This window comes from Dermochelys coriacea, chromosome 16 (genome assembly GCF_009764565.3).
Source record: "Dermochelys coriacea isolate rDerCor1 chromosome 16, rDerCor1.pri.v4, whole genome shotgun sequence".
NCBI classification, from domain to species: domain Eukaryota; kingdom Metazoa; phylum Chordata; order Testudines; family Dermochelyidae; genus Dermochelys; species Dermochelys coriacea.
The window spans coordinates 5,560,573-5,584,376 of record NC_050083.1 but is presented as its reverse complement, the minus strand read 5'-3'; the positions used below and the strand labels follow the sequence as shown (position 1 = coordinate 5,584,376).

The following is a 23,804-nucleotide window of genomic DNA, read 5'->3' as shown; positions in this document are numbered from 1 at the left end:
TGGGGCTAGCGGCCTGCTCATTGTTAAGCCCATAAGGCCTTGCAACGACCTATATTAGACTAGGCCTTTGGGGGAGACATCGCTCTCTACTGGTGTGCGGGGGTGACCCTCTGTTGGCAGGGTACATTTGGCACACACTGTGGGTGAATAGAAAAGGAGTACTTGTGGCACCTTAGAGACTAACAAATTTATTAGAGCATAAGCTTTCGCGAGCTACAGCTCACTTCATCGGATGCACACGAAAGCTTATGCTCTAATAAATTTGTTAGTCTCTAAGGTGCCACAAGTACTCCTTTTCTTTTTGCGAATACAGACTAACACGGCTGCTACTCTGAAATCTGTGGGTGACTGTGTATGTGTGTGGGTGTGTTTTTGTGTAAGCGTGTTTTTGCGTGTGATGCCCTCTGGCACCCTCTCCTGTGAATGTGAATGTGTTGGGTGTCTGCTGCTGGTGAGCGAGTGCATGTGTGGGGGAGGCGAAGCCCACGAGTACTTCGTGCTGTGGGTCACGGGAGGATTGTGCATGCGGACCCCGCAGTCCAGAATGGGTGTGAACGCGCCCTCTGATGCGAGGCACCCTCTGCCGGTGAAAGGGTGGGGGCGCCCCCTGCTGGGCCGAGTATTGTTTGCGGTGCTCTCTGCGGCCGAATCTGTCTCTGACCTCCTGGGCTGCTCCATAGGTGGCATCTTAGAGTGCGCCTCGTTCCCAGGGATGCTTCTGGTTTTAGTCCTGTTACCCGCATTCCACACACACACTTGGCACCTCCCTGGTTTCCCTTTTATTGCTGAAAATGATTTACTGCAGCTAGAACGGGAAGAGCCAGGCACATGTCAGGGCGCAAATCCCACAGCATTTTCCGTCTCCTGCATAAAAGGTATCTTTTGTGTCCCTCACCTGGGGCCTCATGTGGGGGCTTTGTCAGGTGTGGGAGGGCATGGTCAGGGCCTCTGATTCTGTGACTGGAGTGCCTGTGGTGGATGAGGTGGAGGGGGACCCTCGATTGGTGAGCGGTACGTTTGGTGAATCTTTGTGTGACGCCCTCTCGTGCATGTGCACGTGTGTGCTGGGGAAGGTGCTGCGCCCTCTGTTGGGGAATGAGTTTGCAGGGCACCCTCTCTCGGGTTGTTTGTGCCCAGGGAACATCCCAGTCTCGACAGCAGCAGAGATGGTTTATTCCAAAGCTATTTAGCTCTAGGGACAATCACAAGTGAATCGTGTCTGGGGCCTGGATGTGAGTTCTGAGCCTGGCAAACCTCGGGTGTTTGACAAGATGAGAGCTGTGGCTGGTGGCCCTGTGTCAGCGCCTCCCTGTGCGCCGCAGGCTGGACAGCAGAGATGAGGGGGCCTCTAGGGCCCCCCATTTTTCATTCCCTTTCTGCCCCCACCTCCAGACCCTGTCTGTAGTCTCCCGGCCTTCCTGTCATTGGCCAACGGGGGTCAGAGAGTAACACACCGAGTGTGTGTGTGTTTATCTCCAGCAAGCCACCCTCCTTGGCTGTACCCAGAGTCCCTCACTGCCCAGGGGTGTGCCAAACATTCACTGTCTCCACTTTACCTCCAATTTAAAGGTTGTGGGTTCCAGTCCTGCACCAGGGATTGGGTTCCTTGCAGAGCAGCACCAGGGCAGGCAGCTGGCGCAGGTGCCAGCTTTTAGATGAGATGTTGCTCCGCTGTGCCCCAGTGGGTGTCTGGGGAGACAGTCGAGATCCTAGACACTGTCACTGCGGGCATCAAAGGCCAGGGTGTGTAAAGCCCCTGTGGACCCCTTGAGTAGGTCAGGTCAGGTCTGTATGAGAAATCCAGATTTGAGGGATGATTTCCTGCTCCCCAGGCCTCCGTCAGTGCTGAGTCAGGCCATGGAGATGGCAGAGGGCACTACCCAGGACCACAGCTTGTCAGGGTGAGGCCCTGTCAGTACTCACTAGGACAAGGAGCTCCGGCCTCAGTTTCCCATCCAAAGGGCCACGGTGTCTGGAAGGCAAAAACGACTGAATCCACTCCTCTCCACCAGTTCAGTGCTTGGAACAGGGCTATGTCCCAGCCCGGGGGAAAGAAGCTGGTCGAGGCAAGCACAGAGAGGCTCCTTCAGTGCAAGAAGGGCTTGGCCTGCTGGGGCTGGCAGTGAGCCGGTCACTGGTCCCTAAAACGCCCGCTCCTATCCATAGAGGAGGGGGCTCTGTAGCACCCCCTGGAGATGGGCCATGGAATTGCACTGGCATCCAGAGCAGGATCAGGGCAGTGCTATGGCAGGGAAGTCAGGGGAGTATGGACATGCCAGCTGGGCTGGAATCCAGCAACAGCCGCAATCCCAGGACATAGGAGCAGGAAAAGCCCACAGACAGTCCAGCCTCCTAACACCTCCCACTGCACCTGCTCCCCAGCACAGGACTAATGGCTCCCGTTCCCCTCTCCCATCGGGGGGTCACGTGTTTGCTGTCCCACCTCTTCCCCATTTACCTGCTTTTTATGGCTGCTTTCCATTGCAAACTCTTGTCTCCTCGCTGAGGCCGTGGTGCCAGGGGGTGCAGCAGGCCCTGCCCGCATCCTTCTGGGGCTGCTGGAGAGACACAAAAAGAAAAGGAGTACTCGTGGCACCTTAGAGACTAACAAATTTATTAGAGCATAAGCTTTTGTGAGCTACAGCTCACTTCATCGGATGCATCCGATGAAGTGAGCTGTAGCTCACGAAAGCTTATGCTCTAATAAATTTGTTAGTCTCTAAGGTGCCACAAGTACTCCTTTTCTTTTTGCGAATACAGACTAACACGGCTGCTACTCTGAAACCTGTCATTATGCAAGGCACTGGAGAGACACAGATGCTCAATGCTTTTACTGCCATGGGGATTCGCCCTGAGATTTGGAACTTGCCCTCGGCCAAGCCAGCCTGCTCACAGAGTGCAGAGACCCTGGCAGCCATGGGAAGTGCCCAGCTTGAGGCAGGGCCGAGCTCTGTTGCTTAGGGCCTCTGCCCTGTGACTGCAGGTGGCTACTGGGAGGCACTGACCATTTCCTTCAGAACAGAGCCTCCCCCCACACTGGGCCATAGCCCTGAGAACTGGGAGCTCTGGAGGGTTTGCAGTGAGGGAGGATGGGGGCGTCAAAGGAGCAGAAAAGGGAAGGCAGTGTGGCCTAGCGGTTAGCAGGCTGGACAGAGGCTCAGGGGACCCAGGGTCTATTGCCAGCTCTGCCACTGACCTTCTGGATGACCTTGGGCAAGTCGCTTCCCCTTTCTGTGCATTAGTTCCTCTTGCCACCCTTTGTCTCTTGAGGCTGTAAGCTCTATGGGGCAGGGACTGTGCGCAGTGCCCTGAGCTCAGCTGAGACCTCCAGGAGCTCTGGTAGTAACAATACGAAAGGGAGGTGGTAAAGCCAGCTAGGATCACTTTGGAAATGCACAACCCCCAGCAAGGAGAGGAGACAGGAGAGATTCCTTCTTGGCACACACTGCGGCCTGACAGGGCCCCGGGCTCGGAGGCTATTGGGCAGTGCCAGGTGCGGAGTACAACACAGAGTGTTTCCGGGGCCTGAGTGCTAGCTGCGCAGGGGAGCACATCCCGAGAGTCACCACTTACCATGGCCTGGGCGAGCAGGTAGTCTCTGAGGAGCGTCCCCTGGGGTGTCTGGCCAGAGGGTCTCCTGCCCATCGCAGGGAGGAGCTTAGCCGGGAAGCTTCGGGGGCCTGCAGGGAATCTGGGTGTCAGAGCCCTCCAGGTCCCCTCACGCTCCAACATGCTCAGCCCCTGGCACCTGCCACGTTGTGGGGCCCGCCGGCTGAGCCCTGCCAGCCAATCTGAAAGGCAGAGCAGAGGCAGGCAGGGGTGGCCTCTCCTCGGGGGCACGTCTTCCCTTGTGCGTTCAGCGTTAAACCCGGCTCCATTCCCATGGCCATCCCGCCGCTGTGGGCAGAGAGCTCTCGTGGGTACCATTGCAGGGTGGAGGCTGACGTTTCCCTTGTGAGACACGCCCAGGGGCACAGCTGTCTTCCAAGGACTCCAGTGCGGCTCCTCGGCAGGCAGGAGCCGGCTACAGCCCTGGCCAGTCCTGCCCAGGGATGAGAGCAGACACGAAAGCTTATGCTCAAATAAATTTGTTAGTCTCTAAGGTGCCACAAGTCCTTCTTTTCTTTTTAGCAAAGCCTTGGTCATTCTGCTAGCTGCTTTGGGGCAGAGCCGCAGCTGGTGCGAAGTGTCATAGTGCTATTAGCTTGCGGAGTGTGGGGGAGGGAGTGGGGTGCAGGCAGAGCCTTGCATTTTAAGGCACCAGTTCAAGGCCTTTGTGTTGTTTGATTTGCAGGCAATGCCCGGGCATTAGCAGGCCAGCGAGTGCGCTGAGCTTCTCTGGAGGCCTCGGCTGGCTTGGTTTGCCCAACACCCAGCCCCACCCGCCACTCCAGAGAGAGCCCTTGGCATTGGAGCCAGCTCCACAGCTGGGCCCTCGTCGGGGGCAGCCGAGTGGCCCATGCTACCGTGGGTGTCCTGGGGGCAGCTCCTGGTGACAGAGCCAGGGGCCGGGAAGGGCGTGCTGCAGTCACATACCGAGGGCTGCATCAGCTCCGCTGCAGGGTGTGCCGGGGGCACCGGGGGCAGGGCGTGGCTGTGATCTCCCGGCCCAAGCAGGAGATGCTAGCATGGAACCGTGTCACGGTCCCAGTGGGACTGGGACTGGCTCCGGGGCAGGAGTGCAAAAGTGTATTGCATGCCTATGGCTGAGCACAACCTCGCCCTCAGTTCCTAGCTGCCTCCCTGCTCCCCACCCTGTCCCCCATGCTGTGTGGCTCTGGCTCCCCTGCAGGCCAGAGAGCTGCCCGGCGAAGAAGTGCAGGGGCAGGGGGAAGTCGCTCGGCGTGGAGGGCACTCACCTTGTTCGTGGCTTTGGCCTCTGCAGCCCCTGGAGCTGTTGGCTCCCCAGTGGAGCCCTGAGCTGCTGCTGCCCCAAGCTCTCCAGGACAGGGGGGAGCCCGTAGCTCGGCCTCTGCTGGCCTGAGGCTGCCGGCCTGGGTTTCCCCCGCTCTAGGGAGCGGCTGAGCTGAAGGGATACGGCCACAGCACGCAGACCGGGTGAGCCGTGCCAAGCCGGGTGCCCAAGAGGGAGGACTGCTGCCAGCTGTTTGAGAGACAAGAAGGAGACACCAGGAAAGCCCTGTGGGGGCGTATTTGAAAGGGGTTTTACCTCCTGCAATTTCTCTGCCCTGGTGTGGTGCCCGGGGGGCTCCTGGGAGTAGCTGGGGCAGGGCCTGTTGGCCCCCTGTGGACTGCAGAGAATTTTTTGCCGCCTGTGATTCCCTATGAGCCCACCCCCGCATGGCACAGATGTTGCTTGACAGACCTCTCGCTGCAGGCTGGCCCGCGGTCCCTCCGGGCTGGGCTCGCTCAGTAACCTGTGTCAATAGCTCCAGCAGCCTGGGAAGCATGAGCCCATTTCCCAGGGGAGGGAGACACTGAACTCCAGCCCTTCCCTGCATGGCAAGGGGGCTGGGGGGAGGAGTTATTTCTGTGCCACTAGCTGTCAGCTAATGTCATTAGTGATCTTGTGGCTTTTCCCTAGGTCACCTGCACAGACGCTCACATTCAAATATGCACAGGGATGCACACATATGCATGCAGACCATTCGCCTGTATACACACATTGTACACACATGCACCCACACAAACACGGGGATGCACCCACATACATGCACACCACTCGCCTGTATACACACATTGTACACACACGCACCCACCATGCACGGGGATGCACCCACACGCATGCACACTACTCGCCTGTATACACACATTGTACACACACGCACACACACACACATCACGCACAGGGATACACCCACACGCATGCACACCACTCGCCTGTATACACACATTGTACACACACGCACCCACCACGCACGGGGATGCACCCACACGCATGCACACTACTCGCCTGTATACACACATTGTACACACATACGCACAGGGATGCACATGCATGCACATGTACGCAGTGTTACGCTGAAAGATCCTGGTGACTACATTGATCTCTTGGAGACTGGGGGTGACGCACCCTTCAGGTAACATAACTCAGGCTGAGCTGACCAGAAGCCCCTACCTAGGAGAAGAGGGGGATGCACCCCTGCCCAGTAGTTTTGCTGAGTGAGGGGGCGGGGGGGGCTGGCTGTTTTTGTGTGAAGGAAGACTGAACACCCAAAAACTTTGAAGAGGCAGAACAGAGAGCAGGGCAGAGGCAAAGAGGAGGGAGGCCAAGCAGCAGCTGGTAAGCACAGGGTGACCTGGAGAGAGAGAGAGAGAGAGAGAGGAGAGAGAGAGAGCTTTAGGGTCTGGTGGCTTTTTTTTGCCTTCCTCTATAGCATGGGGCATGGTTGACTGGAGGGAGGCTTCTCTGCTCCTTGAAGTTTTGAACCATGATTTGAGGACTTCAATAGCTCAGACATGGGTGAGGTTTTTCATAGGAGTGGTGGGTGACATTCTGTGGCCTGCGCTGTGCAGGAGGTCGGACTAGATGATCAGAGTGGTCCCTTCTGACCTTAGTATCTATGAATCAATGAATCTATCTAAAGAGGCTGCTAAGAAACTGCTCCTTTTGTTCTGGGTTCCTCCTGTCTGGAGAAGCAGGGCCTTGTGCCTTCCTTGTCACCGTCCATTAGAGAAATACCCGCCTGGCACAAATTTCTGCTCCCCGGGAACAGCCCCAGGCCCCCACACGTTGACTAGCTGCTTGGGTTGAAAAAGGGGCAATGCTGCCCACCCCTGAACGCATGCCCAGAGAAGAGCACGCACACACACGCACAGCAATGCATGCAGATGCCCACTGGTGCACAGGGATACACACAGAGGGTTGCGTGCACACACACATACACACACGGGGGATGCCCCCTGCACCTGCCCAGATATTGCTGGTACCTCTGGGAAGAGCATTCTGCTCGGTGTCCCAAGTTTGGCTGAGCTGTTCTCCCCGCTGGGCTGAAGTGCAGTTTGCCTGGGGAGGCTCTTTGCATCAGGTGCCCGCTGCTTTGGGTGCCCAACGTTCCTGGGAAGTGGGGCAGCCTGGTGAGAAGGGAGGCACAAAGGGGGGGTTAGCATGTCGAGCGGGGGTTTTCTGTTCACCCTGTTTACACAATGGAGCTAGGAGAGGTCTCACTCTGCACCCTGGCCCTGGGGGATTCAGCAGTGACCCCACAGCAGTCACTGGAGGCATCAGGAGAGAGCAGCATCTCGCCCCGCCCTGAGCATGCACTGGTTTCCCTGGGACCCGAATCCTGCACGGCTTGTATGCTCGTGTCTCTCAGTGAGGCCCGGCTGAACTAGGCCTCTGGCAGCTGGCCAGCAGCCAGAATGGCCCCCCCATGATAAGAAGCCGAGCTACCCCAGGACTCTCGTCTCTTTGCCCTGGCCCCAGCACGTCTTACACTGTCTGTGCCGAGCTGGCCTTCCTGGCTGGACATGTCCCTGAACTGGCCTTGGGTCTCGGGACCAGGGCTTTGGAGGATGGAGCAGAACCCCAGGGATGGTTAATGGACAAGTGTCAGACACCAGCTGCTTATGCCCCAAAGTCCCCTTCCCCACCGGGCACCTGAGCCAAGCCCCCACCCCCGCTGCTTCCAGCATTGCATCAGGCCTGTGGGGTCTCAGGTTCCTGGCCTGACCTGTTCCCACTGTGTGTGTGGTGGGGGAGGGGGTGCTGCCCATACCCACCTTGGAGGGGCCGGCAGCTCGAGTCTCCTGGCTTGGCTGTCTGGAGCAGGACAGGGAAGGGTCTCTCCTGGGGGAGGAAGCATGGCAGCTCTCTTAGCACCAAGCTGTAAAACCACCTCAGGTGGGACGGGGACAGAGATGCAACTAACCCCAGGGGCATGTAAGGGCAGAGCAAAGGGGGCACAGGTGCTAATGCTCTGCCCTCCAGCCATGGCATGGGGTGTGATCCTCCAGCCATGCTTCGGCTCTGACCCTGGAACTGGCAGCAGGCTCCCGTGGTCTGTGCCCTCTTGGTGGTGCTCAGAGGATCCCCTCATGTCTCTCATCTGCCCCATCTCCTCCCCTGGTTCCCACCTGCTGGTCCCCATGGAAGAGATCCCAGACAGAGCACCTGCAGTAGCTGCCCAGCCCCAAGCTGTACCTGGGTGTGGCAGTGGGTTTTGCGCTGCTCTTAATCTCCCAGGGTTTACTGGCCCTTCTGCTCAGCAGGAGAGGCGCTCTCGGGGGCCTGGCAGGGGAAGGTTTGAAAGACTCCCCTGCGTTGCCTCTGCCCCTTCCTGGCTCCTGAGGGAATTCCAGAGTCTTGCTGGGAGCAGAGGCTGTGGCAGGCTGCCCACTCCCTGGGGAGGGATAATGGCACCTAAGGGAGCAGGCAACACACAAGAACTCCTTTAAATCCAGGCTCAGGGAACAGTGCTGGAGAACTTTGCTTCAGTCTAGACCAACCAGCTCTGGAAAGGTGTGGGCTCAGCTTGGCTGACAGGCAAGCCAAGTTTGAGTGTAGGAAAGAGGGGCAGAGGGGATGGCACAGTGTGATGGGGGTGTCACTGTGGAGCTGTGGTGAACATGGCTGGGTAGGGCCGGGTCTTGGCACAGGCAGGGGCAGGGTCATAGTGGTTGTGCTGAGTAGGGTAGAGGGGCCAAGGGGGGTGGAGGTGGTGGTGGCCATGCCAAGAGAGGTAAAAGGGCACCAGGGTGGTGGTGGGTCTAGCCAAGGCAGGGATGTTTTCGGGGTGACAGTGTTGGGGATAACGAGGGCCCACCCAAGGGGCACCATGTGGCTGTGATAGCGAGATCTCACCTGCTGACATCGCTGTACTCGTCCCTGGGCGTGCGTTTGGTGACTGGTCGGCTGACATAGCGACCTGCGCTGGTGAGGGCACTGACAGTGCAGGTGTAGTCCGTGTTGGCCCTGAGCCTGCGGGCCACGTAGGAGCGTGCCGTGCCCAGGTACACCACTTCCCCATTCAGGCTCAGCTCATAGTTAAAGAAGCGTCCCAGGGGCGCTTTGGGCACGTCCCACGTCACAAAGATCTCACTGCGCCCCAGCACTAGAAGGGTTAACCTCTCAGGGGCATGGCCCCTCAGGGACATGGTCTTGGTGAGCAGGGTGGCCTTCCCTCCCTGGCCTTTGCTGGTACATGCGCAGACGCTGAGCCGGTAGCTCGTGGAAGGGGCCAAGCCTCCCACAACACAGCTGAGTTCTGGGGTGAAGCCCACCAGGGCCTCCCCCCTGTACACTGTGTAGTGTTTGATGGGGCCGTTGGGCTTGGCCGGAGGGGCCCAGCTCAATTTTAACTGTGTGGCCGTGCGACCTGTCACGTGGAAGTCCAAGGGACAACTTGGCACTGGCTCTTCTCTTGGCAGCACCGTAGCATCGCTGCATGGCCCCTGGTCGCCCCTCGCCTCAAGGCAGAGCTGAAAGTGGTATTCCTGGCGTGGCACACTGCCTGCAAAGGCATAGCTGAGTGCTGGCCCCCGGTACAGCAGGGCATCCCCATCATAGAGCCTGCAGACACAGCGGGAGATAACAGAACCACTCAGCAGATGAGAACGTGCTGTCTTCTCAGGTCAGCCAAGGCTAGACCCAAAGACATGCTAGCCCAGCAGACAGAGGGCCAGATTCTGCTCTTAGCCACACTGGTCGGGGCAGCTCAATGGGCTTCAGAGAGTTACTCTGGATTTACACCAATGTGACCGAGAGCCAGATCTGGCACAAAGGATCCATCCTATATGGCAGGGGGGCCACAATCAAGCGTGATGGGAACAGGAGTGGACAGTGACGGCAGGGGCATGGTTCTGGTCTCACTGGCATGGGTGTAAATCAGGAGTAACTCTGCTGAGGTCAGTGAGAGGAGAACCAGGCTTTCAGTGTAAATGGGTTGTAAATAGCGCAAGAGGCAAAGTGGTACAACTTCCACTCCACTGGAGACTACGGAGTCAGGGGGTCACATTCAGTTGCATAACCCAAGTGTGACATTACACTCCATATTCTTTGTGAAAATATGCTTATGATATGGATATGACATAACTGAGATATACTTCATGCAAGATGGCTCATGTAAGATATCACTGGAAAGGTTAAGATTTACTGAATTTGTATGCATGTATCATTTCTGCATCTAAAGTTAGGAATATGGACTATGTAACAATTACAACTGGGTGGGTGTTAGGAAGACACCCACCAGATGACTGGCCATCAGATTTGATGAGCCAACTGGAAGAAACAAGACTGAAGTAACGAATCTCTCTCCCTCATGGGAGGCATCCTGGGATGTAACTGTGACACTACTAGGTCAGGTGGTCTTGTCACCTGATCCAAAATATTGTCTTGGACTTCTTGTAACTTTCCACTGAAAGGGAAGGTGGGTCAAGTTTAGGAAATAAAGAATTCCTGCCTTATGTAAATCTTATTTAAGGGTGAGGAGGAAGGCAAATGATACTCTCTTCCATTGCTTACCCAAGAATCATAGAATATCAGGGTTGGAATAGAATACCTCAGGAGACCATCTAGTCCAACCCCCTGCTCAAAGCAGGACCAATCCCCAGTTTTTGCACCAGATCCCTAAATGGTTATGAACTCATAACCCTGGGTTTAGCAGGCCAATGCTCAAACCACTGAGCTATCCCTCCCGCCATGAAGGAGGACTGCTGAAAGTATCTGGAAGAACAAAGGAACTAACCTGAAGGGAAAGGCAGGAGAGTCCAGACTGAGACAGGGGAAGAAATGACTGGAACTCTGAGCTACAGAAACTCTGCATCCTGCCTAATTCAACATTTAGGGGGAGAAATTACACTCTCTAACCTGTTTCTTTAGTGAATCAAGCTTAGTTTGCGTGTTTTGATTTTATTTGCTCAGTAATCTCCTTTGCTCTTTTTGTTATCTCTTATACTCACGTAAAAGCTACTCTTTCTAGTTAATAAACTTGTTTTCTGTTTATTCTGAAATCCAGTTTATGCAATTAATAATTGGGGAGTGGGTAAGAGGCTGTGTAAACCTTCCTCCACATTGGGGGAGGAGGTGGATTTCATAATATACCTTTGGTTCTGCACTCCAAGAGAGGTGGACACCTGAGTGTTGGGGCAAGTCCCTTAAGCTGATTCTTCCCAGAGCTGATCTCAGTGTCTATGTCATTCTGCAGTTGGGGGTGGCCCTTCCTGTGTGTGTGCTAGAGGAGGCTTAAGAGCCTGGCTCAACAAGACAGGTTAAAGGGGGCCCACGCTGGCAGAACAGGTGGACTCAGTGGTATCTCAGCACATCAGGTGGCATCTTAAAGGGGGGGAGGGCAACAAGTCACACCAAGCATCACTCCATTGAAGTCTTACTAGTGTAAACCCAATGGAAGCTCCAAATCAGGCCCATAGACCGAGCAGAATAAATTACCTTAGATCTACAGAGCCACACCTGACAACAGGTCTTGTCTCTAGGGGGTTGTGTAGTGGACAGCCCTAGGGTCATGGTGAGCCAGGCAGGCTCCCCTCCTTCCCATTACACTTTTTATCCCCGTACCCAAGGTCAAAGTCACCCCGCTCTGCTCAGTGCATTCCTAGAGGACGCTGGACTCTCATGCTATCACCTGTAATTGACCTCAAGGCTGCTCTGAGGCCTGAAACTTTCCCAGGCCACCTGGATGGAACCAGAATCCAGAACTTTGGCTTCCGGGGGTGGGGGTTTCGGGAGGCGCCGGAGCTTGGCCAGAGTGCCAGTCACTTCCTCTAGCAGCTCTTGTCCTGCTGTCTCTGAGGCAGCCACTTCCTGTGGAGAGAAAATGCTGCCTTCACTGATACGGGCAGCACCTTGCACCAGTGTGGACAGTAATGCACAAGTAGAGCTGGACACAAAATGGAAGGTTTTTATAGAACTTTTTTTTTTTAACAGAAATTTCAATACCAAAATATTTTGATTTGGAAATGATGCAGTATTGCCTCATGGGAGTTATACTTCAGGAGCCTCATACTTTCATTCTCCTCTACAGGCTGCGCTCATTGATTGGACTACATCTCCCATGATGCAACAAGGTCCCCTACTTGAAAGTGGGTGATGCATTATGGGAGTCCCTTGCTGAGGGGCATTATGGGAGATACAGTGCAGGCAGGGAGTTCAGCCCATTGAGGAGAATAGAAATGTGAGGTAACTGAACTACAAGTCCCATCAGGCCTTGTGACAGTCTTTCCAATAAAAATATTTTAGGTTTCTTGATAAAAAATCAGAATTCTCCAGGAAAAGGAGCCATTTCTTACGAGACAATTTTGTTTAGTAGAAAACCCTATTTTCTGTCAAAAAAGAGTTTTGATGGAAAATGTTTGACCCGTCCCCCCCCCCTTCTCCCACAAACTTCCTGGACTTGACTGAAGGAATGCAGCTTGGAGGGGAGTTCAAGGGGGTTGTCAGCTGGCATGGGGGAGGGGCAGTATTGTTTGTGTTTGGACAGCACCTAGCACATTCAGGGTACTCTGGAAAACAAGGGATTCAAATTAAGAATTGTTTGATGATTCAGTGGGACAGATCTGACCTTGGTGTAAATCTGAAGTGACTCCAGGGACTTGATTCCTATCTCTGTTTCCCCAGTGTAAATCTGGAGTAACTCCAACCAATATAGTGACAGTGCTAAGATCTGAAACTGGTGCTCTTGATTTTATCGCTAAGATCAGAATGTGGCCCAGCCTGAGCTGCTGCCCCCTATCGGATGGTAACAGTGTACCTGCAGGAGGTGTTCCAGCTCTGGGTGCTCTCTTAGTTTTATCACCCCCTTGGGCTGGCTGGCGAGCACACGCAGGGTCCTAGAAAACATGAATGGCTGCTGTTATGGGTTGTGTCCAACAGGGGATGGGAGCCAGCCCCATAGATCTGGTGGACAAGCGAAGAGAGAGGACTCAGCTATGGGCCGAGCCAAAGAATAAACCAGAACGGAGAAGGACCATTCACCCTGCACCCACAGGTCACTCAGGGAGGCGCTGCAGGCTCCAGTGGATGAAATGGGGGGGCTCACATAAGCGATGGCTGAGTGAGGGCTGAGCGATGCTCCCATCCACCAGCTGGATTCCAGCCTCCCAGTGCCTGGACCATGGTGCACTGAAATCAGCTCCCATGGCCTTGCTTGTGTAAGTCCTGTGTCATGGGCTCCCATTGGCTGTTGTGTGTGAGCTTTGTGCCAGGCACTCCCAGTGCCCTCTTGTGATATCTGTGCCATCTGCTCCCAGTGCCCTGTTGTGAGCTCTGCGCCATCCGTTCCCAGTGCCCTGTTGTGATCTCTGTGCCATCCGCTCCTAGTGCCCTGTTGTGATCTCTGCGCCAGGCGCTCCCAGTGCCCTGTTGTGAGCTCTGCGCCAGGCGCTCTCAGTGCCCTGTTGTGATCTCTGCGCCATCCGCTCCCAGTGCCCTGTTGTGAGCTCTGCGCCATCCGCTCCCAGTGCCCTGTTGTGAGCTCTGTGCCAGGCACTCCCAGGGCCCTGTTGTGAGCTCTGCGCCAGGCGCTCTCAGTGCCCTGTTGTGAGCTCTTCGCCACAGCTCTGTACTGCCCCTGCCGTTTCTAAGTGATGAGTTCAGACGTCCCTCCACCCTGCTCTCCTGGGCACCCCTTACAGTGTGCGGGGAAGCGTCACCCACATGGCAGCAAACCAGGAGGACTCCTGCTCCTCGGCGCGAAGCAGGTGGCCCAGCGTATCCAGAGCCTGGGGGAAGGCAGGGCTCTGCAGCACGTGGTCATGCCCCTCCTTGCTGGCAGCCAGGCAGCTGAGAGCAAAGCAAGCATTTCGGCTCCCTCCTGCCTCCGCGCTGGCCATCATGGACACCAGGGCATGGATCTGGAAAGGAAACGTCTCACCTATGCCTGGTCCTCGGGCAGCAGCTGCTGGGGGCAGCGCCAGCCCCTTCCCATGGCTGCCCCTGTGCTGGGTTCCCAGTGGTTGTCCAGCTGGACAGCGTGAGCACGGCTTGACGTGGTGCCACGCCATTACTGGCTGTCTCATCGTCTCCTAATGCCCAGGGGCCGGGCCGGGCCAAGGTAGAGCAGTGCCCAGAACAAACCCAGACTGCCACTGAAAATGAGTGTTGGGGAAGGTGCTGTTTGTTTGTGCCCAGAGCAGGCAGCTGCAGGGCACCCTGCCCCCCTGAGACCCTGCTGCTGTGCCCAGCCGGAACCGGTCTGGAACGGGGGCGCTAGCTAACCTCATGCAGTCTGGCCAGAGACTGCCAGCCAGCAAAGCCCGGTTTCCTCAGCAGTTTTGGGGGTGGAGGCACCTCTCCACTTCCCCCCACCCAATTCATGGCCAAGGGGCAAGGGCATGAGGGGAACCACTACTCACCTGGGGGCTTCCCAGCAGTTCAGAGGGGAGAGGCTCCCGTTTCCAGTCCCCTGTGCTGTGCCCTGGGGGTAGGACCCTGTAACCGCTCTGCATGCTGCTCTCTCAGGACAAGGGCCACGGACACTGGGCCTGGGCCCTTACTTTCAGGATAAGTGGCACCCGCGCTTTCCCTGCTGAATGTGTGTGAGCTGGAAATGCCCCATGCAGAGCCTCTGGGGCCGCATGGGGAAACCCTCCCAAATCTTGTTGGAAACGATCCCCCTTTCAGTGCATGTGTTGTATAGGCCAGGTTGTCCAGTGGTTAGAACAGGGACTGGGCATCCTGAGCTCTGACACTGACTCTCTGGGTGACCTTGGGTGCAGCACTCCCCTGCTCTGTGCCTCAGTTTCCCCAGCTTTAAACCGGGGCTAATGATACTGCCCCACTTCACCAGGAGTTGTGGGGCTAATGAATGCCTGTGAAGTGCTCTGAAATCCTCCAGGGAAGGGCACTGGGGATAAGCAGGGGTTATTGCTATACTGGCTGCAGACCAGCCTGGTGCTGCTGGGGGAGCCAAGTCTGGTGCAGAGCTGGGGCTGTGGATTTGGGAGGGACACCGAATGCCCTGTTGCTCTCTGTGGCCCTTTCTGGTAGATTTAAGGAGCAGCTCTGAAGGGCTGCAGAGGGGAGGATCTCTGGGACTACAAGTCCATCCCCTGCTGCTGCTAGGGTTGCCAACTTTCTAATGGCACAAAACTAAACACCCCTGCCCTGCCCCTTTCCCGAGGCTCCGCCCCTTCACCTGCCCCTTCTCTGAGGCCCCACCCCGCTCGCTCCATCCCCCCTCCCTCTGTTGCTCCCTGTCCCCCACTCTCACTTACTTTCACCAGGCTGGGGCAGGGGGATAGGGTGGGGGTGGGGGTAAGGGCTCCGGCTGGGGGTGCAGGCTCTGGGGTGGGGCCAGAGATGAGGGATGTGGAGTGCAGGAGGGGGCTCAGGTCTGGGGCAGGAGGTTGGGTCTTGGGAGCTGCGGGGTGAGGGCTCCGCCAGGGGGTTGGGGTGCAGGAGGGGACTCTGGGCTGGGACAGAGTTGGATGTGGGGGGAGGTTTAGGGTGCGGGGTTCCGGAGGCGCTTATCGCGGCTCCCAGGAAGTGGCAGCCAGATCCCTGCAGCTCCATGGTGCATGGGCAGCCAGGGAGGCTCCGCGTGCTGCTCTCGTGCCTGCAGGTGCTGTCCCCGCAGCTCGCATTGGTCGCAGTTCCTGGCCAATGGGAGCTGCGGAGCTGGCACTAGGGGCAAGGGCAGCCCGCGGAGTCTCCCTGGCCGCCCATGTGCCTAGGGGCTGCAAGGACCTGGTGGCTACTTATGGGAGCTGCACGGAGCTAGGGCAGGCATGGAGCCTGCCTTAGCCCTGGGCCCCCACTGCGCCATCAGCTGGACTTTCAACGTCCGACCGGAGCCGCCAGGTCTGTACTGTGAACAGCAGAGGTGGCTGCTATAGGTGTGACGGACAGGTGTCAACCGTGCCCCTTGCTCCTGTGGTGGCATCTCTGTGTTGTTTCTACCATGGACAGGGCTTGTGATAGGGACTCTGGGCCTGCTCCTGGCCGCACAGCATTCTTGACACTCCCCCCCTCCCCTCCCCCGATGCTGGGGGAGCAGGTCTCCCCCTCCAGCCCCCACCCTGCTTGCCTCTCCTCTTACCATGCTGGAGACTTCAGGGAGGGCAAAGAGCTGCCGCAGGCCAAGGTCCAGGTCACACAGGCGCCCCAGCGTGAAGGCAGCGTTCATGCTGCAGCCTGGAATCCAACAGGAAGAAACTCGTCAGGAGCCAGAGGTTCAGAAGTGCTGGGCTCTCACGCGGCACCCAGGACCGTGGGGGGCAGGGCTCTGCTCTGCATGGTTGGGGGTCCCCTACAGGTTGCCTGGTGGAGAACTGGCTGCTTATGCCACTGGTGATGGGGGTGTGGCATGGAGTTCTGGGCCTGGGTTCCCCTACCTACTCCAGCCAGGGGCTTTTGGAGGAGAAGGTCTTAAACCTAGGAGACCATGGGCTGATTAGCCCTGCTAGAAACAAGGAACTTCTGACTCCCGGCCACCCTGAAGGGGACAGAGACTATCGAGGACCTGACCAAGTCATAAGAAAGACCTGACAAACACCAAATTAGTGAAAAGAACAGGAAGACTTGTGGCACCTTAGAGACTAACAAATTTATTTGAGCATAAGCTTTCGTGAGCTACAGCTCACTTCAAATTAGTGATGGTGACAGGGACAAACCAGGTTGGTGTAGCTCCCCCTCTCACCACAAGGGGGTGCTAACAAAGGCCCCCATATTAGCGGGGGGGTTGCTGTATTAGGGGGATTTTACCACTTCCCCTTCAGCATGGAGCCAAGACCGCTGTCAGGGGCAGGGCAACTGACTAGGTCTGCTCCTGAAGATACTTCCTAGGCTCTGGCATTAACTTCCTGCCCAGGTCTCAGTCAAGTGCAGGGTGGACCTGCTGCTTCTCCAGCCCCAGCCACTTCTCACTCCTCCCCTTACAAATCCCTGGGCCCGAGGGACCCGAGATGGGGAAATGTTGCCATGGGGCAACTGCTTCCTGCTTCTGCATGGGCAGGGACCAACCCTTGCAGAGAGATGCACCTGAGCCTGGAATGAGCAGCTCAGACTTCTGGTTTCCAGCTGTCTTGGGGATATTGAGGAGTTGGAGCCTTTAAAACCTATTCTGAAAAACTGTATCTCAGCCAGGCAGATCCCAGAGACCCCAAGACAGACAGACAGACCCTCAGATAGTGCTACAGACAGATGGGACAGGTGGTGATAGAGAGAACGAGAGATCTTCTCCTTGTCTGTAGATTGTCCCCTTTCCTTCATGACGCTCCCCTGCTTTGGCCCATCCATACAATCTGTTATGTTCTCATTGATCCTTTCTCCACCCCCTTTTTGGTCCCCCAGGAGCCCTCCCAACCCCTATCTCCACCCCAGGCACTGAGCCCCGGCTCATCCCAACCCACCTGCTTCCTCTGCTCTCAGGGAGGAGATCAGCTGTCTCAGGAGGTGCTGGGAGTGAGGGTGGCCCAGCAGTTTCACACAGCCCTCCTGGGAGCCAGCGATTCGGGCCAGCCCCAGGGCAGCATTGCTTGCCGTGCCTTCATCAGCTGAGCCCAGCAGCCCTCTGAGCTTCTCAACAATCTCATCAGCTTTCGGGGCTTGAAGCAGCCATTGCCGGCTGGGATCTGTTTCCGCCTCGGGGAGAAAATAGGTGAAAAGATGGGAATCGGGAATACCTGATAGCCACAAATGGCAGGTCGGGGTGTGTGCACTCAGGAGGTGGGTGCAGGGGGTGGGTGGTGGGAGGTTATCTGGGGCACAGCCTTCCCTTCCCTACTGCAGCTTTCATAGCCTAATGGATACAGCACTAGGCTAGGGCTTGGGGGACCTAGGTTATACTACGGACTCTGCCACAAACTGTGACCTTGGGCAAGTCACTTCCTTGATCTGTGCCTCAGTTTCCCCTCTTGTACAATGGGGAGAATGATCCTGACCTCCTGTGTAAAGCACTTTGAGATCTACAGATGAGAAGCGCTGTGTAAGAGCTGGGTATTGTGAAAACAGGAGGGAAGTGAATCCTGTGCACCAGGCTGTATGTCTGCCCCTCACGGCTCTCCCTCTCTGGGTGCAAAGGTGCTGTCCTTGCAGGCTGGTGCAGCCCATGCCCCATGGGCATTAAAGTAGAGGTGGCTGGCACAGGTGAGGCCTTAGCTAGTCCAGCTGCTCTGGGAGGAGGGGCTGCCTGCACTAATCTGAGCCAGCTGAATCCCTGAATGGGCTGGGCACGGGACTGCTAATGGATGGGAGCCTCATGCAATGGGATGCTCCAAGGAGGGATTCCACCCACACAAACCTTGGAGCCCCCTGGGATACACCTACTGCCTAGGGAAAGAGCGTTCCTTACCAGGGAGCCCAGGGTGCCTGCTGCATTCATCACAGCCTCTGGGTCGTCCCAGGTCAGCATGGCGCTCAGACTATCCAAGAGACCCTCGAAGCCTGAGCCACCCCCTGCCAGTGCCACCAGGTGTGCCGCCCCGCTCTCATTCTCGGCGATGGTGCCCAGGATGTAGGCGATGTTGCTGCACAGCCTGGTACAGGAGAGAACCAGTCAGGTCTTGGGGCTGTTTCATGTCCCACCCACCTGGCAGAGAGCCAGGGGTGCTGCTAGCCTGGAGCTGAGTGCTGGCAATGAGACCCTTGCACCAACGGCTCCTTTTGCAACTGTGCTAGGGCTGGGGGAGCCTGGCCTGCCATGGCGGTTGCAAGTTGCAGCCTGCCCCAAGTGCAGTGATTTGGGTTTGCAGGTTTGGGTTTTATTTGATCTGGTTGTAGGCTTTTAACCAAACTGGCATATTTTAGCAATGTGTGTGCATGTTATACCGCGTTCAACCAAACTCAGACCCACTGGAGCCCTGCGCTGCCAGCCGGCACTGGGGGCGTTAGGCCCTAGCAGCCCCCTCTAGCTACAGTTCCCAACGTCCCTGAAGTGTAAATCCGGAGTATTTTGGGTGCATTCCTCAGCTGAGCTTTGTGGAGTTAGAACTAGAGGCAGAAGCACCAGGTGGTGATGAAAGGCGACAGCACCAGGTTCCTAGGGAGTGTGTGTGTATATGTGTGTATGTGTGTGGGCTGTGGGAGAACTGGACTGAAACTGAGCAACGCAGCTCAAAATCAGGGCGGAGGAGAAAGAAGGGCAGTTAGGGCCTGATCCTGCAGGGTGCCCTGGGTGGTGCTGAGCACCTGCAATTCCCATTCACTTTCACTGGAGTGGGGTGCTGGTAGGAAGCGCTGAGCGACTTGTTGGTTGATGCTGGTTGCTGTGGTGTAGGGCAGGGAAACGCAGCCTGGAGGGTACAGTCGTGGTGCAGTGCTGAATGCCTGGCTCCCCCGCGCTGAGTTACAGCCATTACCATGGCTTGCTCCTGAACTTTGGACCTTCTTCGGCAGGCTGATGGGTTCCCGAAACTGCAGGAAAGAGGTGCCAGGGCTCCAGCAAGAACGAGACCGTTCCTAGCCCAACATGGCATCCTCTGCATAGCATACCCTCATGTGCGCCATGCAGGTGAGCTCACGCCCAGCATGCAAGCATAGAATTGCCTCATGAAATGCCCCTGACAGCAGTGGTGCCAGGGTGGCATGCCAGCATGAAAAGAGGCGCCAGGGCAGAGCCCTGGCACAAATGAAGCTTGTTATCCTCACAAGGTGACTCCTAGCAGGGAAGGCAGGATGGGGACAGGAAGCCCATCAGAATCATATACCCATCTCAGCTGCCCATTTGCATTTGAAAGCTGAAGGATCCCAGCCGGCAGGAGTCTGCAGACTGTATAAGCTATAGGGCAGCCCGTCCAAACAGGGTGGAGGAAGGAGACAGGCAGTGACAGGAAGGGAAGGAGGAAGAGCAATGAAATTCTTCAATCTGTGACGTTTCAGTACCTGACCATTTCTGGACCCTCCTTGGGAGGCAGGGACAGCTTACTTAGACTGGCCGAACTGTGGGACAGAGCCTGTCTGTCTTCTGGGTCTGTACAGTGCCTAGCACCGTGGGGTCTTGATCCATGAGTGGGGGTCCTAGTGCTACCGCAATACAAATAATGTACATAAATAATACTAAGCACTGGAGACCATGAGAAAGACCCATGTTTGGGAGAGCAGGGCATCTTCTTGGGGGGCAGGATCGGTGGAGGATTGGTGCAAATTCTTACCAGGTGCCTACCAGGCACTCCTGCAGTATGGTAGTGCCCCAGTGCAAGGAGTGCAGCCCCCGCTCTGCAGGCAGAGCTACCTCTGGGCACCGACCCGGGCAGGGTGCATGGGCTTCTCTACACTATGGGGGCTTCAGTCGACCTAGCCGTGTCAATGCTGGAGGTCAAGTCGGCATAGCGACAGCGCTCAGGAGTGAGTGACATTTTTACCGCACACCAGGCCTGTATTGTGCAGCGTGATGGACTGGCCCGTTTGGGAAAACATCCCCCTTCCACTGTAAAGACAGGCAGGAGCTGGGCTCCTTGTTTGTTACTCCCCAGCAGTGCGCTCAGAACAGGGATGGAGAGGACGCTGCTCAGGGATGAATAATGCCCAGAATCGCATGGGGATTTTAGCCTCAAAACAGTTTGATTTTTGCAGGAATAAAACCCATATGGGGCCAAGTTGAGCTCTGTTGTAAGTGGGTGTAACCCACACTGTCTTCAGGGGGAGCTGCCCCTGCTTACGCCAGGGCTGCATTGGAGCTGGCGATGGGTTAGAAAATAGCTGTTTTGTCGCTGCCTAAGCCACCTGGTACATGGGGCAGGCTGCCCCACGCAGAGTGCTGGGGTGCTGCCCCACGTTGTATCTGGGTGCGCTGCAAGCGCCCAATGGGATATGGCCCCACTGCACTCCAGCTCCCACACAGGCTGCTGCAGGGTCAGGCACGGAGGTCAGAGGTCATTAGCCTCGGTGCCAGCGTGGTGCCCAGCGTTCCCATGGCTCCAGCCTGGAGTCATTATTCTGCCTGTCCCGCAGCTGGCCTGGCCTCTGCGGAAATGGCCGGCAGCCGCCTCCAGGAAGGTGAAGGCCGCTAATGCATGCGATGAAGTGAGCTGTAGCTCACGAAAGCTTATGCTCTAATAAATTTGTTAGTCTCTAAGGTGCCACAAGTCCTCCTTTTCTTTTTAGGTTTAATGCGGTTACCTGACTGTCAGTGATCAGCCGTGGGGAGGGGGAGCTGAGAGCGTTTCCAGCCTGGCTGGGAAGAACAGAGCAGAAAGCTCAGGGAGAATCCAGCTAGTGCAGAGCCAGGTGCTGAGGGTGCCAGCCTGCAAGGGCAGCAGCTGCGCCAAACAACTGAGCAGCGGGGCGCAAGGGAGACTAGGGTTTGACAGCATTTGGGGCTTTGCCATCGCAACTGCCCGGAGACTGAAACTCAGGTCAGGCTGTGGCTCCGAGAGGCCCAGCCCTAACCAAGTGGCTGGGGTCTGATCCCCTCTCGGTTTGAATGGCAGCGCCACACCCGGGAACAGTGCCTGCCAAGCTCAGAGCCTCTTTGCCTTCCTTTGTAGCTGTGCACCGGGTGTAACAGCCTAACCCTAATGGGAGCCATTTATCTTCCCAGGTCCTGTTAAGGGTGTTGGCCACAACCCTGTAAGAGCAAACACCAGAGCGGGAGGCGCCCATTGTCCAGTCTCTGTAGGACACAGGGGCTGGGGATTAGAGCACCGGAGAGTGAGCCCCAGATCCTAGGCTTTATTTAGGAGCTGAGCCAAAGCTCAGGGAGATCAAGGAGAAACCTTCCCTTGCTTCCTATGGACTTTGGGTGAGGGGCTCAGGCGTAGGCTTGACTGTGCTCAGTGAACAGGGCAACTGTTCAGTGTCCTCTGTTTAACCGCTCACCCCTGTGTCTTCCACTCCACATCCTCTGTCCCACCCAGTGCAAGTACCAGCATGCTCTCCACACACTGGCGGGTCTGTGGGTTTACTCTAAATTTACACTCCAGTAACTACACAGGTCTATGGAGAGCCAGTCCCCTTGCCTTATTCACTATGGATCCCATGCTGCTGGTAATGATGGTTAGTGTTTTCTTCTTAAAGCCCCAGCTCCCGGAGTAGGTGAGACTGGCCACTGTCATGTGGGGGGAAAAAAGTCTGTTAGTGGTTGCAGAGAGGAACTTGAAAATGTAGCAAACCCCAGCAGGCCAATAAACAGAGCCCAACTGTATTATCTTTAAAGTCCCCTGGATTTAAAGCAATCTCATGAGCTTTATGAGGCAGAGGGCCTGTCGAAAATAGTATAGGCCCATCGCTTAAAGACTGAACTGGAATGTAGACACAGTAGGGGACAGTAGGGGCAGAGTTAAAGTCACCAGGACAAACTGATCTTCGGCATTTCCTGATGTTTTAGTGCTTCACTCTGCCACCTTCATTCCTTTATGGACTTTTTGTGGGTGGAATTTTCCTGTTTTATTTTTTAAAGGAAAATGATAAAACAATGAATTCCCATCACATGCTGGAGAGAATCATAGAACCATAGGGTTAGAAGGGACCGCAAGGATCATCTAATCTAAATCCCACAGAGACAAAGACCACTGTGTCCTGCACGGGATGGTCCTTCAGTCAGGGCATCTGAACTGCCCTGCCTCAGTCAATGCATCTATTCATAGATCACATGGAATGAGGCAGGGTGGATCTGGCTGTGCCAGGCTAGGAGGGTCCAGTCTGGGTCCATCTCTAGTTAGACGCAGCCACCATAGAAGTGGATGGTGTGAGAGAGCAGGGGAGTCACAGATAAGCACACCATGTCACACGGGTATCACCACTACACCGTACATGGGGAATAGTCCCACACTCACTCACCTCACTTCGGGAGCAGCCAGGAGTCTACAAAGAGCCCCCAGATATTCTTTGCACTCAGCATCTCCCAAGAAAACCTCCAGCATGCCTTCTTTGTCCTTGTGAAGATCAGCCACTATGCCTTGGACGGCCTGCAGCACCTGCTGGGGGTCTGGGGAAAGCAGCAGGGGGAAGGGGCTGCACATCTCAGCAGCGTCCTCAGTAGGAACCAGACCAGGAGCAAACTTCCCAAGAAGCCTCCTCCCTTCTGCCTGCCAGTATCTACAAGAGCCACCAGAGATGTCTAGTCAGGCAGCTGCAAAGATTCATCCAGGCAGGTGGCTGAAAGGACAGAACTGTTACCAGGAGCTCCAGTGATCTTCCTCCTTGGAAAAGACATGGGAGCAAACAGGGCCTAGAGAGCGGTCACTCCCAAGTCCTTTCTTCCGGATCTCGCTCCAGCTCACTGCAGTCTCCAAAGGAAAAGATAAACCTGCCCTGGCACCTCCGTTGGGTAGGAAACATCAAGTGGAGGTTCAGCTACCCCAGAGCCACTTGCCCCCAGGTCTGTTCTTTCCCCTGCCCCTTCCCCCAGCTGTTTCTCCCTGTAGCACTAGGAAGGTCAGGAAGCAGCAGTCACAGAGTCACAACCAGGAAAGGGAAAGTGCAAACCCAGGAGTTTGCATTGTGTTAAGTTTTTCTTAGTGCCTTGCCTGCTCCTTGCTCCTTTCAGCCTGGCTCCCTGCCGCCAATGCCCCAGGGCCAGTGTGTGTACACATCTCATGGACTGTGGCATTCCGGGGGAGAGGGGCCTTTCAGATTGAAGAAGATTGATGTCCCATGCCGCCAATCAAAGGGAAGCCCTGCCTGGGGAGGGAAGGCCCTTAGCTACTCCAGTTAGTTACTGTAGTTGTCAGTTGCTTTGTTGTCATGCCACATTTAAAGGGGAATACCCCTGTAACAATGGGCACAAAACCACTGTAAACCAATTCTCGCCTACAGATGGAAATATACATGAAGGAAATAATGTATAGAGAGGAATCCAATATTTCCTGCTATAAAAGTCAACCTTCCCACTGAAAGCAGGAAAGAATTTTAGATCACTGACAAAGAGAGAGAACAAAGGCCCCATCCTGCAGTCGGAGCTGCACATCCAGATGCTTGTGCCCATGCAGGGTCAGGGATTAAAATGATTTTT

At 56.0% G+C, this 23,804-nt stretch overlaps 2 protein-coding genes across 6 annotated transcripts in view; one reads left to right on the top strand and one right to left on the bottom strand.

The window, feature by feature from the left end:
• Window positions 1–315: 315 nt before the first annotated feature.
• Window positions 316–23,596, bottom strand: LOC119844235. The gene is made up of 15 exons (XM_043498612.1): window positions 22,631–23,596; window positions 18,207–18,390; window positions 17,266–17,497; window positions 15,954–16,048; window positions 13,571–13,767; window positions 12,666–12,744; window positions 11,541–11,719; window positions 8,765–9,472; window positions 8,105–8,323; window positions 7,684–7,750; window positions 6,892–7,035; window positions 4,860–5,104; window positions 3,574–4,042; window positions 2,459–2,558; window positions 316–1,972 (listed from the first exon to the last, which is right to left on the bottom strand). The coding sequence occupies exons 1-14, from the start codon at window positions 22,810–22,812 to the stop codon at window positions 2,466–2,468; spliced, it is 3,093 nt and encodes a 1,030-aa protein (XP_043354547.1). The 5' UTR covers window positions 22,813–23,596; the 3' UTR covers window positions 316–1,972; window positions 2,459–2,465.
• PAXX (PAXX non-homologous end joining factor) overlaps window positions 2,967–23,804 on the top strand; it is a 28,146-nt gene continuing 7,308 nt past the window's right edge. For 4 of the 5 annotated variants that reach the window (XM_038375057.2, XM_043498616.1, XM_038375056.2 and 1 more), the window contains exons 1-2: window positions 2,967–2,973; window positions 20,492–20,501. The gene's annotated coding sequence lies outside the window, so the exon portion shown is untranslated. Of the gene's footprint in view, window positions 2,974–7,448; window positions 7,453–20,491; window positions 20,502–23,804 lie in introns of those variants that run through there. The other variant, XM_043498614.1, reaches the window with a different exon arrangement.